Genomic DNA, 20,225 nt, shown 5'->3' on the forward strand with positions numbered 1-20,225 from the left:
CGGTGTTTTGGTAAATTCAATACAATATATTTCATCATGTTTTTTCAATATGCACTTGCTTTATTTTTGCTCTTATTTTGCTTATTAATAATTTACTTGAAATGTATTTTTGTTCTTAATTGAATACATTCCAAATATGCAAATTATAGATTAAAAAAAGCAAACAAAACAACAATACAGTATTCCCAAGACCTTGTGTGCAAGATAAGTGGTATATAGTATATCTTGGACATTATATGATAGAATTGCAAATATATATATATCCTTAATCTAACCAGGAAAATCACATTGATTTTTTTTTTTTTTAATTAATTTTTAGTTAGTATGTCCTGGCCAAGACAGGTAGGAAGAATACTAAAATATATTGATAAACAGCCAATCAAAAAGTATCATTTTGTATTTAGGCCCCTTGGAAAGAAATTATAAAAGAATCAAAATGTCCTCTAAGCACACAGAACAAAATACTGCATTTCATGTCTACCTTACTTCATTTTTAATCACCTCAGGTGCTTATTTATTTATGTATTTATTTATTTTTTGTCCCATATCCCCCTCATCAACCAAAAATCAGGCTGATCTGAGTGCACCTGATGTTCAGTATTGTCAGTCAGATACCTGTTCATTGCAGGACAGGGCAGTTGCTTATCTGCTTTGGACACCTAAATGATATTATCTTTGAAAATAAAAAAAAGGTTTAGAAGCCACGATCTCATGTGATGTTACATCTGGCATCTGCTGTCTGAGAGCTGCCTCTTTTTATATCCCGGGTTCCTGCTTGGTTTCTGTGTTCAAGAAAAGTACGCATGGAGACATCACCATGGTAGCGGGATGCCTTAACTACAATAATTACACAAAGCCTATCCAATTCTCTCTATTCTCTGAATAAACAGGGCTTTCACCGAATGCACACTGGTGAACTACCACTGGATCGTCACTGTTTTTCTCGAAATCATAGCTTACTATTCACGGCTTAACATTTCGTTTCAGCAAATCGGTTTGTTTATACAGTCCGATAGCTTTAAAAGGGCAAACTGCCTTCCTCCTCCTTGCCTCCCTTCGTTGCCTCTCGACGTTTTCTCCCTCCTCTTTCCAACATACACATTCATTGTGGGATTTAATCGAAAGTAACTGTGCAGTCCTGTGATCAACTTTTCCGGATTAAATATAATAGCGGTTCAGACCTGGAGAGAACACATGGTATGTTGATGGGGAAATTGCAGCATCCAGCTCACATTGTCATGTGACTGGAAACCATAGACTTAAAAAAGGTTAAAAAAAGGCCTCACACCAAAAGGGCTTCAATGCAAAGATAATTTATTTCAGCCTTATTTCAACGTTTCGAGCCACATTGGTTCTTCTTCAGGCTTTACCAAGAATGTTCAGTGCTGTTTTTAAAGGATCGAACATTTGATTCCCCAAACATGTTGTCCATCATTAATTAAACACAGGAACAATTGTGACAAAAAGAAAGGTCAATAAGAAACATCACAAGTATATATATATATATATATATATATATATATATACATATATATATATATATCATCTTGAATAGGTATTATGTTCCCATATAAGGACTAAGGCTGGAAAAGCCATCATACATCATAAAAATACTACAAACGGCACCAATTATTAAAAATAAATAATCTTCTTTTCAGCAATAGGAACAAAAAAAGATACATTTAATATATGTCACAATACTCTTCATTATGCTGACCAATAAACTTTGCTCAGCATGTTATGGCATGGAGAAAAATATACATTTCCTTCTCTTATAGTTTCCATAGGGCAGCGGAGTTCATCGTGATCCGTCCTGTAGCTATTTTCGGGGTTCATCAATGAGGATGTCCGTTAACACGATGTCCCGTTTGGTGAATTCAAAGGTCTTGGCTTGTGGGGGTTCTTTAGCCATGATGTAGTCCCAATCCCTGCTGCTGTGGCATGTGTAGAAGGTTAAAAACAAGTATCAAGAACTAGCCTCAGATAAAGAGGAGTCCAAATACAGAGCGCTGTGAAAAGCAGTTATGCCTTACAAGTGAGCTTGAGAAAAAAACACGCACATCTGCTGCTCAGTTAGGGATGGTTGCTGGACCAGAAAAAAGGTTAAAGAAGTCCACACACCAAAAAGGCTCCAATGCAAAGATAATTTTTTTCAGCATAACATTTTGTGCCATATTGGCCCTTCAAGTAAACCATCAAGGCACAATTATCGACCCATTTTCCAACTCCTTCAAACTACAAGACCCGTCATGACCCGGCAAGAGAGATCAGACTATGACCTGATAATCAATATATCAGCATGGCCCGGTGGACACGACATACCATGAGTATTTAGCGGATAATAACACAATAAAAACCTTTAAAAAATGTACCTTTAAAATCACATATGACAGTTGAGAAACTCAAACATGGAATATTGACGGATGTAAAAATGTTGAGGTTTTCCTTGGCAGTGACAAAGAGGGATGAGTGAGTCAAGCAGAAGGACAGCACGTTTTAGATGTTTTTGAGGATAAAGCCAGTTTGAGATGGTTTGGACATGCACAGAGGAGGGGTGGTTGAAGATCTGAGTAGAAGGTTGCTGAGGTTGGAGTTGCCAGGCAGGTTGCCTGGAGGAAGACCAGAGAGGAGATATATGGATGGAGAGAAAGAGGAAGTGAAGTCAGTTGGTGTGAGAGAAGAAGATGCAGAGAATAGGATCAGATGGAGGAAGTAGATTGGCTGTTGCGACCCCTGAAGGGAAATAAAATAATATTAAGAAGAAATGTATTGGCAAAACACATTGAATAACATTTTGACATTCTTGATAAACAACTTCTGCCTTTGAGACATTTTCACCAGCGAGGGAAAAAAATGGTTTGTAATACACAAGTACTTTGAAATATTGTCACGATCTTTAAAACGCTACACAACCTGAGAAATTTCCGGAACAGACATAAGTTGCAGAAGTCACAGTTTTAACTTGGCAAGTTGAAATGAGCTAGAAATTAGCACGTCAAGCCTGGTGTCATGTTTCTGTAGCTTTTCATTGTTGACAGAGCCCATCACCAGATGACAGCAGAACCAATTGACCCAAGAGGAAACACTGATTAAATACATTTCCATTACAGTAAAAAGCTACTTGTTTAACGTGTGTTTTCAGCCATGGAATAAGGTCCATGACAGTTTATCGACCATGGAAAATTGCTTTTCCTGTTATAGTCCCGAAGGAAGACTTCTTGATGCTTAGAACCTTCATTTTTCCCCATTTTGGGTTTGCTAATATCTCCTAGCCGCCTTTCAATTGCAAGTGAAAATTCACCTCTGATTAGTCACGGTGTATTTTGATTTGCGCTGTTTCACAAAAAATAGGCATTTTATATATTTTTTTTATTAACAGGCAAGATAATAGCCAGTCTTCCCACGTTATTCCTCCCTCAGTCTCTGCCCACCGCATCCTTATGTCTACTGTATGAAATCATGCTGATGACTCTCTAATACGCGCGGCTGAAAAGAAAAAATCACCAGCAGATTTTCCACCTTCCCCCAACCGCATTCCCTTTGCCTTTTGCGCTGCCTATTATTGCTCCACTTGCCATACAATATGTCCTTATTGAAGCTTTCAGATGCAAATGAGAGCACTGTCGCCTTCTCTGTGTCCTGCTGACAGCTGTGATGCTCGCTAACCTACCTCTATAATTGCTACTAATTGTTATTCCCCAAGCAGGACTCAGCCGAGCACTTGAGAACACCCAGGCCCCTGTTATTTCGACAGCGGAGGCTGGTGCTTTGTGGTCCATTATTATGTCGCCGGTTTATGTCGTAAGCCCGGTAGCTCTCGTTGTTTTGTTTTTTTTTTTTTTATTTATTTTTAGTAAATAAAGAAGAAATGGAGAGGTGGGCTCGAGGAGATGGGGCGGATTAGCAATTAAAAGCCAAAGATGAATAACAAATAATTAATGCTAAAACTCTTTTTACAAGAAAACACGCGCACGCGCTAAGTGTCCAATGGAGACTCATGCTGCCAAAGGTGAAGGGTTTTTTTTTTTTATTATTATTTATGCAAAAAGCATCTTAGCGCTTCCCAAGTCTTGGGGCTCAGAAACGTTTTAAATACAGCATTAATGTTATTTTTTGGACAACCCTTTTGTTTACACTTATCCAAGGCGTGAATAACCAACAGTAAGTAACTAATGGTCATAAAGTCAAAGAATGGTGTGCATGCAATAGATGATGGGAAAATTTCACAGTTGTTGAATGCAATTTAATATTTAGCTAAAACTATGCAAATAAATGTTTAGCATTAATTATGCAAATAAATATGCAGCTATTTGACAATGGAATAACAGGACAGAAGAGCAAACCTATAGTTTAGACAACTTTGAGTGTGTATGATTTTCCCGCCCACCTTTGTCGCTCTTAAAGCAGGTTTCCCAATGCAAGAGCAGCGCAAATCAAGCTTGGGCTTCACAGCAAGCCATCTCTACAAAAAAATTAAAAGAAGAAAAAAAATTATCAAATGAATTTGAAAAAAGGATAATTAACTCTGAAAGAAATGAACAAGGATCAGGCCAGATAAAGGAAACAGGTACTTTAGATTCATCACACATGGACAACAGATCAGGGTAATATTTAGACATATTAAGGAAGTATTTACATGCCAAAGCGAGATGCAAAGCATGTTAAACGTGGTACATTTATTTTTCAACCTATAAAGAAACAAAGAAGCAGAATGAGACTGGCTGCTGCCTGAAGAATATCTATTAGTCTTCAACCCTTTACTTAACTGACAGCTTCATTCCGTGTCATAACGTTACGCTTCTTTTGTGTAGAACAACATGTACCAAAAGATATTGGTGGCCCACCAACGCACTGCCTGTCAAACACAGCATGCGTGGACAATAGTATGCAAGGCAAATTATCAAAAACTTTCCGGTGAGTCTAAAAAATTTGGGAGAACCAGTTAAAGAATGCACTGTGCTTCTACTAAATCAGATCAATATTTATAGAGATATCCTGACAAGAAAATGGAAAAACATCATCCAGGGATGAGAACAATCAGAACGTCTGCATTTCCCAGGCAAGAATTCACAAACTTTGAGTGTTGCATTGTTTATCTATATGTATTATGAGTGATCTGAGACCGTCAAAAACGTATTGATCTGTCGTTGTTGGTTATTTGACACCAAATAACAAACTGTGAATGGTTTTTACATTGCTTGGTTTGCGTCCGATGTGTTGTTGCGACACATTCTTTTTTTTTTGCCTTGACATTGGTCCAGTTTTTTTGTTGTTGTTGTTTTTCCCATGAGTGTAAAGAGGGAGACCGAACTGACGCTTATTGGCGAACATCATTAATTTGTCGACATCATCGCAAATTGAGGTTTAAGATTGTCTTGTTGAATATTTAAGTGCCGCAATTGTTTGTGCATTTACCTTAAGTATGGCATCACAGGGGTCTGCTGTTATTACAGATCTCAGTCACTGTTAAAAAGACTTAAACAGTCAATTTGTCTTCCATGAAAATCCGGGTCTGTACGAGGAGCAGGTTTGGATGGCTTGCAGAAAATTAATTCTTCTTAAAGAACATAAGCTAAATGAAATCAGCTAAGTTTTAGCTCTGTAGATTTGGCGATCTGACTATAAAAATATCAGTTCATATATGCATTATATTTTGTGCATTTAATACATAATCTACATATATGTACAAATATTTATTTTACATGTTAATAATATTTTACAGAGTCACAGTTGTTACACAACTTATTCACTAGGGGCAAGGCAGAGTTCACTTCCATCTACCCTTTCAGATAACAGAATGAGGCACAGCAGCCGCAAAGTCCCGAAAATGTACAAAATTTTGCACAAAATGAACGGAATTATTGGGCATTGAGCATAAATCAACCTTTAGCCTGATTTGGGACACTAATTTTTTTTTTTTTTGTCAGCCGGTACAATGAGTACACATTATAGTCACAAATGAACAACCTTGCGATGGACTTTGCTGCTCCTCCCCTATCTATGGGGAGGAGCAGCAGCTCTACTGGCTCCCTTGGCCTGGCTCCTGTGGGGGCCCCGGTGACCCGCATGCCAGCAAGGGAAAACTGGGTCCAATGATTTTCGTCTTCGTGGGAGGTTGCCTGAGCCACACTTTGTCTGATCCCTCACCTGGGACCTGTTTGCCTTGGGTGACCTTTCCAGGGGCATAAAGCCCCCGACAACATAGCTCCCAGGGTCACTGGGACATGCAAACCCCTCCACCACAATAAGGTGGTAGCTCACGGAGGGGACATCTGAAATTAATAAAAGAAAATTGCTTTGAAACTTCACTTAAAATAAGTTCCAATCCTACATTTTATTGATCATTCTTTTGTTACTGATTAGAGATCCTATTGTATCTTTTTTGTCTTAAGGCCTCCGGAGACCGTGACCTGTTTTGTAAGATTATGTATTTGAACCAGAAGCTGTTTGTTGATTCGTTCCCTTAGGGCATGACACACAAAGACAGAGAGCAGAGTTTATCTGTGTCACGATGTTGACTAGCAGTGTGTCTTTCTCCGTGCCTGTCAGCTCCGTTTATCTGGACTGACAGCTCTGACAATGCATCTGTCATACACATGCATGTAAACGCATACACATGGGACAATACACACACCAGACTATGAAGAGCTTACACACTCCTGCACATGTTGGTGCTTCAGAAAGCTTTAAGGTTTTCTTTTTAAACCTGTTATAAAATTGCCATAATCTATATATTTGAAAACATAAAAGTAATGCAATAAATGAAATGAATATATAAAGATATATATATATCTGTGGGTGTATGTATATATACATGTATATATGTGTATATATAAATATATGTGTGTGTGCATGTTTGGGTGTATGTATCTGTATAAAGCTGTGAGTGTGTGTGTATACATAGAAATATACAAATATATATTTGAAGAAATTTTGCTGCATTCTATTGATATACATACTGCTACATTTATGCTAGTTAAATAAGATTCTATTTAAATAATTGAGATATTCAGATATCAAATGCAACACAGTGGCCTAGGTGACTAAGTCGACAACACATATCCTGCACTCTCACCCAAGGACAGCAAGAGCCAATCCTAGCTGTCATTCGCGGGAGGTCGGGATCTCCCTGGACCGGTTGCCAGTGGATTTAAGGACCACATATGCAGACATAGAACCATTCACCCTCTCATTCACATGTCTGGGCAATTTAGGGCCACCAGTGAACCTACTAATGTTTTGGAACCCCAGACAGAAATTGGGAGAACATGCAAATACCACATAGAAATGCCCTCTTTCAGAATTGAACAAGGGACCCTTTTGCTGACCGCTTCACCACCGTGCCACCAATCCACTAATTCATTTTTTTTTATAAAATCGCGGCTTTTCAGCATGCTGTGATATCAGTTTCCCCTTGCAACTAATCAAAAAAAAAAAAAACTTTAAACCCAACCGTGAAAATTTGACCGTTGATTGTAGATCACACGACAGAAGTTGTCACAGCATCTCATTAGCTCCGCCCCCAATCGACAGCATATCTTTTTTTTTCTCAACATCGTTTGTAGTTCCTCAAAAATGCTGTCACTTCTTCGGTCTCCATTCATTGCTGCAAAAATTTGCTTTTCGTCCCCCATCAATTTAAGACTTAAACCTCATTTTTGGACTGTCGATCTAAACATGCCACTTCAAAATTTCCAGTTTTCAGATTCCAAGCCATGTTTGCGGTGCAGAAATGGAAAATTGCCCACAGATATGATTGCCTCATATTCCCTTCTAATCAAACAGCAGTTATTGGTTATCTCTCCTTCCTCAATTTGAAAATCTCTCACTACAGCAGCAGTTATTTTTTATTGCTTTTGACCCTAATACCTAGAAAATCCATTCCAATACAGTGTGGATCCAAATCATCCATTCATTTTTTCCCTGATACTAGTGGCGTTATCAATATAATAATATATGTATCGTAGGACCCTGCTGTCCTTGCTTACTTATCATTAATAGAGACAATTTCCCCAACAGCAAGTATTCTCTCACTGGTTTTTGTTGGTGTTTAAAGCATCCAACCTTTTTTGTACCAGTGACCAGTTATATGCATGAAAACATTTCAGTGGGCTGGTTAGAGGTGCAAGGGTTTCAACTGATAAAAACTTTTGTCAGTTTACAGCTTTTAATATGAATACAACGATTACACTTTATATTAGGCAATTCAAATATTAAGTGTGGCAGTAAGACGAAGGCGAAACAGTTGTTTTTCAAAATAAGATCTGACAGATCTAATGATAAAACTGCAATTTTTTTTCCAAGAGAGATTTTTTTTGCGGACCCGTACCAAATGATCTGCTGATCGGTCCAAGGGTTCGGGACCACTGGTTTAAAGGACAACATATATGTTTGGTTTTGAAGTTCTGCAAAAACAAAATTCTTGCATCATGAATAACTGAAATAACGATTCATTTTGGGTCCACACGTTATAAACCTGTATGGCTGGGTTTCGACAAGAGCTCAGGAAAACAATAATGAATCTCAGGAAATCGGGCCATGATTGTATGTTGTCACAGCACATAGCAATATGCTAAATTATTCATTTAAAATGACATTTTCAACAAAGTCTGTGTGAATTCAAATTGGTAATGTTAATGTAGCTTTCAAAAGCTCTTACTTTAGCTTTCCAAATGGTCCTTAAAATATTTTGCGCCACGTCGAGCTCCATCTGAAGCCAAGCATCTGCATGATTGACAGGAAAATTAATATGGTATTTTTGGGGGAAAAAATGGATTGCTATACAGTATATTGCTGTTTCAATAATAATACACATCCCACGTGCCAAAACCATCCATTATAGCAACTGGTGGTATACATACATATACCTCTACATAATGACAAAGTATTCCATGTTTTCCAACTACACATTATCCTGGAGATGAAATTATGACACAAAGGTACAGGGTGATATGCTGAATACTGTAATATGATACCATAATAGACTTCTGAGATGTCGGTATGTAAAAACCTTAGAGGTCCAGCTATATCCACCGTCCTCAAAAGGGTGTAGCGATGAGGGTTTTAATAATGTCCTTTTTACGGAGATACCTTTGAGGGAAAAGCAAGCGTTGAATTGACCACAGCCCTACTGGTGTTATAATCCATCAAAACGAAACAGCATAATCTGAGCATCTCCACCTCCAGCAGCTCCATTGTGATGGTATTCACCGCCAGCGGGATCCTTTTCTTTCCCTTTCACCACTGCACTCCACTGCAGCGTGCAGTTATTACTGCTCCTCTAATGACTACTCTTGTTTCCCATTTTCTTCACCAAATATTTCATGCGTCTTATCTTTTTGTGACAACTTTTTGGCAATTGTTTAATTTTGATTACTATTAACGCATCGCCGAATCATCTAATTTTTGGGTTAAACTTACGCTTGGTGCAAGCTTTAGTGAGCAACCCCACCCTAACATAAAGATTTTAATATGAGCTAGTAATTATTGAGCAATATACAAATGAAATAGAATACATTCCATCTTATCTTTACGTTTCCAATTAGCTTATTTCACGGTTGGTTTACTCACATAGTGCCTTGTACTTGTACAGATTTCTGGACCTCTTACCACGAATCCGTCTTACTGTTTTAAGGAAGGATGCGTTTGTAAGCACTCGGGTTCAAGAATAATAGTAACATTTAGGATTGCGCTGCAGACGGAGGCCTTTGAGGTTGTTTTAGAGCTGGACGCGGCTGTTCACATGGAAACACAGGCAGCATCAAAGAAAGAAAGAAAGATAGCCATCATCATCGTCATTTTTTTTTTAACCACATTTTTACAGGATCGTATCTGCCCAACACATTACTCATGCTCCACTTAAGTTTTTTTTGTACTTGATTATTTTTCACCTCCTTCCAACTTGACACCTCTCATTTTTCCCAAACCATTATTATTCCCATGTTTTTAAGGTTTTACCAGTCTTGGAATATTGCAACAAAAATGCAAACAGGACTGTATAGGAAGGCATATTTTCATTGACTTATTTTGGAGTGTGAATTGATCAAAAGTTGATGTTAGCATTACTAACATTCTACTAGCTACAGTTTTAAGTAATGCAACATAGTATAATAAAAGACAAGACCAAGAACTACAGCATGGTTGGGGTTTTCAACCCTGACTTAGCTTTTATTCTGTTTATTTGTATTGAAGACAGAAGTCCCTCGCCGGCCTTACTGTAGTGCAGATTTTTAACTCCTCTATCCAATTTTATATACCAGATTTTTTGCGATACTGCGGGTTATTGTGGTATAAATGTATTTTTATGCATTGATCATTTCAGTTATTTTTATGGTAAAATAAGCATTTTCTTGAGTGCTGACCAACAAGAGCTTAGTAGTCTATTTGGCTCCGCGACCGTTCTCAGCATCCCCTTGCATACTCTGCTGATTTTTGTTATTATCAATTATCCATGAAAGTTTTTAATTTATTTCAACCCTTTCTATGACACCCAAACATTCTGCACCTTCTAAGATATCTGGTATCGATCCAAAGCGACAGAGGGAAATGCTAATCATGGTGTCATAAAGCTTTAAAATATAGTATTTATAAATAAAATACATATATGGTCGCTAACTTAAGATGAAGAACTTGTGTATATTTAAAAAAGTGCCTCCTGGAAAATATCATAGCCTTTGCTAAGTCAGTTTGGGAGATTGCATTGTGTGAATGCCTTAAGTATTTTCATTTGGCTGCATGTAGTTTGTTTTAAAATGACAGAAAATAATAGAAATGATTTGATTGCCTCTACCTTCCTGACTTGGATGTTTCTATTTTCACAATTAAATACTATATAGCATGTTGAAGTTTGGGGGATTAGTTTTTTTCTTTAGTGAATAAATTCAGCACTTGATCAATTTGGAATATTCCCTATTATGAGCTCCACAAAAACATCTTGGTCAATCCAAACCCTAACTTTTAGTTCAGCCATGTGAGTTCACCAAATGTCTCTTTTAATATTGAGGCCTAACTTGACAATGTTGATTTGTCTTTTCTATATTTTTTTCTCATGATAATAAAAAGAAACACATACAGTGAAACCTTGCCCAACAAAAAAAAACATAATCACAGACAAATCAGCTGATGAACAGTTTTCGAATTAATGTTGAATCGACGTATGAAAAAAACCCTCAGTTCATGACCACAAACAGACAAACAAAGTTGTGGGCTTCCTGCCCTGTGGTGTAGCATAGTGGCAGTCTTGCACAAGACTCAGCATTGTTTGCATCAGTCATTGTTGGGTTCTCCTATTAATACACTTATTTGTGCTTTTTGCATTAAATTAGCCCTCATTATGGCTCCCAAGAAAATAAAAACTGATTGTAATGGTGATTAAGAAGCCTAAGCATTTTACAGTCAAACCAAGGAACAAAATAATGGTGAAACGTGAGAATGGTGTTCATGTTACAGCTCTCGCCAAGCTGTGAGACGGCTAAGTCAGCCATCTGTACTATCCGAAAGAGCTAACATGCTCCAAAGGCGGCTGATATGGTGAAAGAAGTGACTATGTTAAAGAAGCAAAGGTCTCAAGTTGTGGAAGAAGTAGAAAAGTTATTGTTCATTTAGATTAATGAAAGACGCCTTGCTGGAGATAGCGTGAGCCATGGTAAGAATTGGGGTTAGCTTTAATTCCTTTCGCTAATTTTGCCACATATCTTCTTCTTCTTCTTTCAGCTTTTCCCTTCAGGGGTCACCACAGCAAATCAACCTCATCTATCGAATCCTATTCTCTGTATCCTCCTCTCTCACACTAACTACCTTCATATCCTCTCTTTCTACGTCCATAAATCTTCTCTTTGGTCGTCCTCGAGACCTCCTGCCTGGCAGCTCCAATTCCGGCATCCATCTACCAATATATTCACTATCCCTCCTCTGAACATTGGTGAATCATGTCAGTTTGGCTTCTCTGACCTTCTCTCCAAAACATGTTCCTCTGATAGACTCATTCCTGATCCAATAGATCTTGGTCACTCCCAAAGAGAACCTCAACATCTTCATCTCTGCGACCTCTAGTTCTGCCTCTTGTCTTTTCAGCTTTTTAACTGTTTCTAGGCCATACAGCATTGCTTGTCTCACCACTGTCTTGTACACCTTTCCTTTCAGTCTGGCTGGTAGTCTTCTATCACATAGTACCCCTAACATTTCTCCACCTATTCCAACCTGCTTGAACCCGTCTCTTCACTTCTATTCACACTCTCCACTGCTCTGGACTGTTGACTCCAAGTACTTGAATTCCTCCAACTTCTTGATCTCCACTCCCTGTAGCCTCATCGTTACACCCGGGTTCCTCTCATTCACATGCATTCACTCTGTTTCGCCAACCTGTATAGATCATTCTCTCCCCCTTTGCTGTCCAACCGAGCATACAAGTCACTGTACCCTTTACGCTGTATCTCCCTGTCATTCCAGAACTTCTCCTTCTCCTCTAACTTACATCCCACCTGCGGGGTATAGCCACTACAACATTGAGCATCACACCTACAATTTCCAGCGTCAGACTCATAAGTCTGACAGTCTTTTCACCTCACCTTCTCTGCATCATGTCAACCAACTCTCCACCTTTTCCTGTCATAGTCCCAATATTCAAAGTCCGGACTCTCAGTCCTGGACTCTTGCCTTTCCTCTTCTCTTTCTGCTTCCGAACGCACCTTCATCTTCTCCTTCTGTGACCCTCTGTAGCCCATTTTCCACTGGTACCCTGTAGGTCATCGATGCCAATGGCGTCGTGAACCCATGCCTCGACCGATCCGTTAAGAGATTATTAGTTTTGAGTTGCATGTTTGGTTTTGGCAAAAGTTTTACGCTGGATGCGGTTCCTGACGCAACCCTCAGCATTTATCCGGGCTTGGGACCGGCTCAGGGAGACACTGGCCTGTGCCGCCCTGAGGCTGCATTGCTAATTTTGCCACACATAAACCCATTAAAAGCTTCTAAAAAGTATGTTTTTGGGGCTTGAGAATGGATCAATGGGATTTACATTAATTTCAAGAGGAGAAAAGTAATTGGGTTTGCAAACAAAGTCGAAGAACGAATTATATTCGTAGTCTGATATATCAGTATACACATTTTCCATTTGTGAATTTGTTTTCTCACATCGCATGTTTTGTTTGCGATGCGAGTAAGTTAATGCACAACATTTTGCCATCTCTGGTTTCCACCAGTTTGCCTTGCTTTGCCAACCATTTACCCATATTTCTGCTTTTTTGGCAGGATGTTGAGATCCGGACCAATGCTGCTCTCTACCTGCCCCAGATCAGTGATCTGCTGAACAGGGTTCCACGGCAGATGCTGCTGCTTCTCAAGACCAATGACTTGCTTCGGGGGATTGAGACGACCTTACAGACCAGGGCCGCCTCCTCTTCCTTCATAAACATGTCTCGCTGCTGCATCCGAGCCTTGGCTAGGTAAACTGATAAAAACCTTTCTGCTCTTTTTTTTTGTTTGTTAGTTTTTCATTCTAAGCATCAACACAAATTTTAAACAGATATTCTGAAAGACCCACTGTCCAGGGTGGGTGTTAGAGGACTGATCGCAGTTTTCAGATTTGCGGATTCTTGATCCACACGGTGGAAGCTCACACATAATCACATGTAATGTGGCCACAAAGGGAGGCTGAATGCTCTCAAGAAGCGACGGTAAAGCTCGGGAAGTAGTATTTTCGCTCTCGATAAAATTGCGGCAGGTTTTGACAATGCAACACATGGGTGCCTGCTGACATTTTTAGATGATTTATAAAGCAAACAATTACTTTTCAATCACTACACTGGTGAACTTCTTTGGGCTGGAGTCTGCTTATCGGAAGGTTTTTTTTTACCCCCCTGTTTCTTTCTTTCTTTTTTTTTTTTCACAAATACAAAACTGAGGACATCCTCAGTGATTTCTATGAATGCATTCCACGCATGGTTCAGTACAATGATTCCACATATGAAGCTGAAAAATATGAATATATGATCCAGGTTAGATTTCAATACATTACTCATCTTGTTTTTGCTTTTTAGACTCATTCATCTAAATACGCCATAGGCGCGATGTGCTTGTAAACACTGTCCAACTGGGATGGCTCACCAAAAGTCCCCAATGTTGTAGATGGCCTGGACACATATAGTCATTAAAAACAAATACCACATTATTAGATGGACCATACATCTATCTTTTGGCTTTACATTGGGAGATAAACCATCCCAAATCCACACTTGTGCAAAATTATGGATGTTTTCCCGTTGAACCTCATTTCAATGATTTTGAAAGCTTTGTCATATTGGAAAGTGACTTATTATTTCTCTCTAGTATCTTCAACTATGCATGAGGAAAAGGGAAAAGCACAGCTTTTTTGGTGAAAATGTGTCTTGTTAAGAGCTGTAGTTTTCGGTAGCCTGGCTCTGACAGAGAATTGTCACCAGGCTAATCAATGATTAACAAAGAGCTGCGATTTTAAATCCATTCCGCTGCTAAAAACGATCTGCTGTGGGTCCAAAAGTGAAGGATAATATTCATACAATGTGACCCAGGAAATGTGCCAGAAGTAAAGACAAACAAAGCTGACAAGTAAGTGTCTTTGGAAAAGGAATAGAATTTGGCGTAATGGGTTAGGAGAGAAGGGATGCAGGCTGTCACTTCAGGTCTCAGCAGATGGCTAAAGGATAATGCTCTGGACACACTCACACACACACACACACACACACACACACACACACACACACACACACACACACACACACACACACACTCACACACACACACACGAGAGAGAGTCCCTGCCTTTTTCTGGTGCTGCTTGGCCGACTGTCCTCAAGCTGGTCTGAAAAGCCAAGTTATAAGTTATAAAATATTACTCATCCACAATGCTGTGGCTAATAATGGGAACCTGCGATCCAACTAGCCTACAACTAATAATATTGTGATAAGCTTTTAACTATCAATATCCCAGTATTTGAGAATTCTGTGAGCCATTTGATGTTGTGGCCATGATGCTTCTTGCTTAATGGAGAATCAAGTCTTCTTTTCTTTGAAAGCCACTGTTTTCAAACTGTAAGTCAGAAATCACCGGGATGTTGGTGGTGTAAGATTAATTAACGATCTGAAATTAACAATGTGAAATAACCTGTTTCGTTCTGTCAGTATTAGATCATGAATTGGAGTTTCTCACCATCAGCTGAATTTATATCATTTAACAAAAATCCATTTTATTATTCATTCATTCATTCATTCTTTATCTCTAACACTCATCCCGCTTGTCAGTAGTTTGTCAGAGTAGGGGTTCAACCTGATCAGATTTTTTGTCATTTCTGTATAATGGAAATTTCATATTTACTAGTTTGTTTGGGCTGTTGACCCATGCGCAATTGAAAAGTGGTTTGTACTCAGCGCAACACGCGCACAGTTTTTGAAATAGTCGAAAAAGTATAATGACTTTATGATTTATTGCATAAAAAATACCCTCAAACTGCTTAACCCTTCCTCATAATATCGACTTGTACACGTAGACACACATTTCTAAATGCAAGATCATTAAAAACAAGGTGTTTATTTGAATTTCTCTTTGGTTCTTTGTCCTATTGGACATACAGGCTATGGATAAGTGCAAAACCATTTGATTTAACATTGTCTCCGTTGGTCATTTAGACGGAACTGTCCAGGATATAACCTGCATCTTCCCATTGTGTTCTGTGATAGACTCCGGCTCTCTATGACCCTCTAAGGGATAAGTGGATGGAAGATAACAATAATGATGTTACTTATCAGGAACAATCTAAGCTCTGAGGATAAGATAACATTTTTAAAACCCTGAAATTCAGCTGTTACAGCAGCAGCAACGACAACAATTGTCCAGATAGCAGAAATTAGGCGCAAAAGGTCAATGGGATTTAATAAAGTATATAAATCTTGTGCTCCCACTATGTATAGCAGCAGAATGTACTATTTTCTAGAAATGAAATGTTCTGAGAAAAGTATATGATAAACCTGTTTTATTTTGTTTTGTTTTTTTTTCCCTCAAATAAACACACCAAGAGTAATGAATGTGGATATGAAGAACAAATGCTGACAGGAAAAAAGAACAGACATTATTAATCCCACATTTATGTGTGTGTGTGTGTGTACATATATGTATATATACACTTCTCAAAAAAATAAAGGGAACACTTAAAAAACACATCCTAGATCTAAATGAATGAAATATTCTTATGAAATACTTTGCTCTTTACACAGTTGAATGCGCTGACAACAAAACCACACAAAAATGATCAATGGAAATCATTTGTATCAACCCATGGAGGTCTGGATTAGGAATCACACTCAAAATTAAAGGGTTAAAAACAAACTCCAGGCTGATCCAACTTTGATGTAATGTCCTTAAAACAAGTCAAAATGAATCTGTGTTGCTTCCTGATTGGACACTATGATTTCACAGAAGTGTGATTGACTTGGAGATACATTGTGTTGTTCAAGTGATCCCTTTATTATTTGAGCAGTATATATATATATATATATATATATATATATAAACAAAATTGATTAAACAAAAATAAAATATACAATAAAAAATAAAATGAACTAAAATAAAATCGATTTGAAAGATATCAATTGGAAAATTGAAATTTAAAAAAATAATCAAATAATTCATGACCGCTTCGATCAATTCTTTGTTTTTCAAAGAGTATTTCTTTCTGTATTGTCTTCTGCTCCTTTACCAACAGACACAAGAGGAGTGAGACTGAGCTGAGGAGGAGACATCTTCAAATCACGCTCGCTGAGGTCTTTAGCCTGTGGAAACTCAGCATGTACGAGTTCTTTCTGCGGATGAGAGACTCAAGTTTAGGAACAGGACTTTTGGCGCTGTTAAGACTTCTTCAATGACGTCTGTTCACCCTGTGGACCGTTCATCACATGCAGAATCATGTGCAAATGAGTAAGACAGACATTAAGGATACGATGTAAGTGTGGATTTTCGGGACATAGAATGAAGACATTTACCACTGATATTTGATATTTGTTTCAGTATTTACCAAAAGATACCTCAAGGTCACTAGGGGTTCATGGCGGGAGATTTAGGAGAAAGCGACAAACAAAAAAGCTGATACTGGCTAATTCACTAAATAAATGGCTATACAAAATGTCAAAAAAAAAAACATGAATATCCCTCTAAGCCAAGCAAAGTAGAGAACAAAGGTACTTAGTGGAGAGACATAAATATAAATTGTGTAAACAATGTTGACCTATTTATGGTTTAAAAAATAAGGTGCATGGAATCTTTCATATTTTCAATGTAGAACCTCATTCTGACATTTATCCCTGTCAAAGCTAATACCTCTTCACAGATATAACATAACCCCATCTCTGTTTTTTTTTTTTTTTTTTTTGGTATGTTTGACCCCATTGAAATTATGGCTTACCTGCTTGAACTTGGCAAATAAAAAAAGCAAATCTAAATTGTTTTTTTGAGGGAGGACAGGTGCTCGTAGCACAAGAACCGATTAATTGCCATGGTGAAACTACGATGCCCAGTATCTTCAGAGGCATTTTTGTAAACACAAGATGGCTTTCCCCATCAAACTTGAGTGAACAACCCCAATTGGTTTATTTACAGTAATCACGTATAGAAATACAATTTAATCTGTTTAATGATTCAGACGAAGTCAGTTTCCTTTTTCTTGCGTGTTCCATCACTCCAATCAATTTTTCTGTTACACATCCCTTTGCTGCGACTAATTGTAAACCTCATCAATGGCTTCCAATGCCGTTTGTCGTCCAGACGTCCTTAAATATCAAATTTTAAAGCCCGGGGGGTGGGGGGGTGGGGGTTAATTGTCTTTCGTCAACTTAGTCTTGTTAAACCACAACTAGAGACTTTCTGGGATAATTGTCGAATCAGTCGGAATAATGTTCATCAAAGTGGCACCACAGGAGGAAATCAAACAGAACTGTGTGTCAAGATGTGCAACGGAAGCCATGAAAGGGAACAATAGAGCTGTCACTGTTTACAGGATTAACATGGCTATCACGCCCTTTTTACAAATTCAATTAAGTTCTATTTGCTTAGAAAGTCAAACAGTTTGTTTTTTTCCTATGTCCAACTCCACACCCCAAAGATAAAAAGCCAGTGCACTGGAATAGCTACGTGATAGCGTCAACTTAAAATGATGTTAATGACTTTGGAAAGAAAAAGAAACTCGTTTTCTACCAAGTACAATCTGCAAAATACTGCGTGTCAATTCACACAACTGAAAACCAAACAAGAAATGTCTCCCAATAATAACATCAACCTTATCACGTAACAGCATGGAAGCTAAATCAAGTAGCTGGCCCCATTCTATTAATATTTGCAACAAAGAAAGAACTACATTTGAATTTTCTGATAATTGTGTCACCGATGCCATCATATCCCTCCTAATATATTTTCCTGCACTTGGTTGTCATGTTTTCTGCACAATGAACCAACCTGTGATATGTTGGTATTGATTTTTTGACTTTATTTTCCATCTTCAAATGTTACTTTTTCAATCAGTATTGTTTAGCAGCGGTAACATGTAAAGTCAAGTTCGGTGTGAAAACATCTGTTGGAAATGAACCAGAGACAAAACTCGGAGAACTCCTTTCACCTCCATCCTGTGACCAAACAGGTCGTGACTTTGGAAAGAATAAGAAACACTTTCCCTACTAAGTACAATCTGCAAAATACTGCGTGTCAATTCATGCAACTTTCTCCTATTTTCCTAATAAACCAGCCACTGATATGTTAGTATTCATTTTTGGACCTTATTTGCCATCAGGGCTTCCCCAAAAAGTATTTTCTTGATCAGTGTTTTGCGGCAGTGGTGAGATATAAATTCACTTTTTGGTGTTAAAATACCTGAATCTTCGAGGCAAAAGTCAGAGAAGTCCTTTCACCTTCATCTTGTGACCAAACAGTTAAAGAATCCTTACCAGCGAGCAAATGATGATGGAATGAAATATGGAATTGTTCACAAAATACCTCAGGATAGTGTTAGAGTTAGCAACCATTATGCAATTAGCTTTTTCAGTGTCAAATTTTAATGTAAACTGCATTAGTGAACTGCTTGTGTTGTTCTTGGGTGAAACTTTATTCTGTAAGCTTGACAGTTTGTTACATTACCAAGCAGTGATGCTAGCCTCAAAAATGCATTTCCTTTTTTTGTTGTATTTCGGCAAAATATCCTTGGATAAACTTGAGTTTATATCCCATTTCTTACACGTGCCTAGATGTCAAATGTAACATTGCAGGGAAAAGGTTTTTGTTCTCTTCTTATTGTCTTTGTATTACATTTTTTTCATTTCTTTCCAGCATGTACCTAAAGATATGTGCACTCCTCTGTGTGAGTAACTTGTTTTGTTTTGTCTTTTGGTTGACGGAAAGCTATCGTCCAAGCTGTAAGCGTCATGAGGCTCATATCGCAGCAGAGCAACATGGTTTACCGGAATAAATTCGACGCTCCGGACCGAGTGTCAGAAGTGAAAAGTGGCTATCCTTGCTCGGCGGTGGTGTGTTTGCAGTTGCTCCATCAATGGAATCGATGCACGGCCATGATTCTCCTTGGGGGAGTGCACTCATAATATGGCACTGCACCAAACTGGATAACATGAGCTTGGGTGCTTTTGCAGAGTTACATTTTCATAAGTGATTGTTTAAATCACCATTTTCTCCCCCCGTTTTGATCAGAATTCTGAACCGATAGGCCTTAACCCCCTCTACCGGCGATCTATCCTCAAACTAAGGCCAGGAGCCATCACCGTTGGCCTTCTGCCTTCATCCAGAGCACCCTGTCAGGAATCCACCGGTCACAGCGCTGTCGTCAAGGTAATGAGAGATAAATCAGAATCAGAATTAGAAGCAGTGGATTGAGTCTTTCAACTTTATCTCTGGTATCTGACAAATCAATGTAGGAAACAGCATCGGTGACCTCAATTAAAAAAAAAAAAGGACTTAAAATACATACTTTTCTTATTCAGGATAACATTACATTTTAGAAAAGGATAAAATCCTTGGCAGATACACTGATCTTTGCTTCTACAGACAGATTGTGAAGAAGTCAGGTCATAAATATGATACTTTGAAATATAGTCCAATTCTACTTATGTATAAATCTACTTATTAAGAAATATACATCTTTACACAAGACATGCGAATCAGAATGTACAAACACAAATGACTAAAAACAAAAAATATTATC

The 20,225-nt window shown here is 38.2% G+C and overlaps 1 protein-coding gene across 1 annotated transcript in view; it reads left to right on the forward strand.

Moving 5' to 3' along the window:
• Positions 1–19,513, forward strand: part of adck1 (aarF domain containing kinase 1) — a 98,401-nt gene extending 78,888 nt beyond the window's left edge. Inside the window, exons 10-11 of the mRNA XM_086160541.1 lie at positions 13,249–13,442; positions 16,734–19,513. Coding sequence (XP_086016667.1) covers positions 13,249–13,442; positions 16,734–16,893 — 354 coding nt within the window. The 3' untranslated portion in view covers positions 16,894–19,513. The remainder of the gene's footprint in view (positions 1–13,248; positions 13,443–16,733) is intronic.
• The last annotated feature ends 712 nt before the right edge of the window (positions 19,514–20,225 follow it).

Source organism: Fistularia commersonii, chromosome 15 (genome assembly GCF_037954325.1).
Source record: "Fistularia commersonii isolate RoL2024-O1a breed Wild chromosome 15, RoL_Fcom_v1.0, whole genome shotgun sequence".
Taxonomy (NCBI): Eukaryota; Metazoa; Chordata; class Actinopteri; order Syngnathiformes; family Fistulariidae; genus Fistularia; species Fistularia commersonii.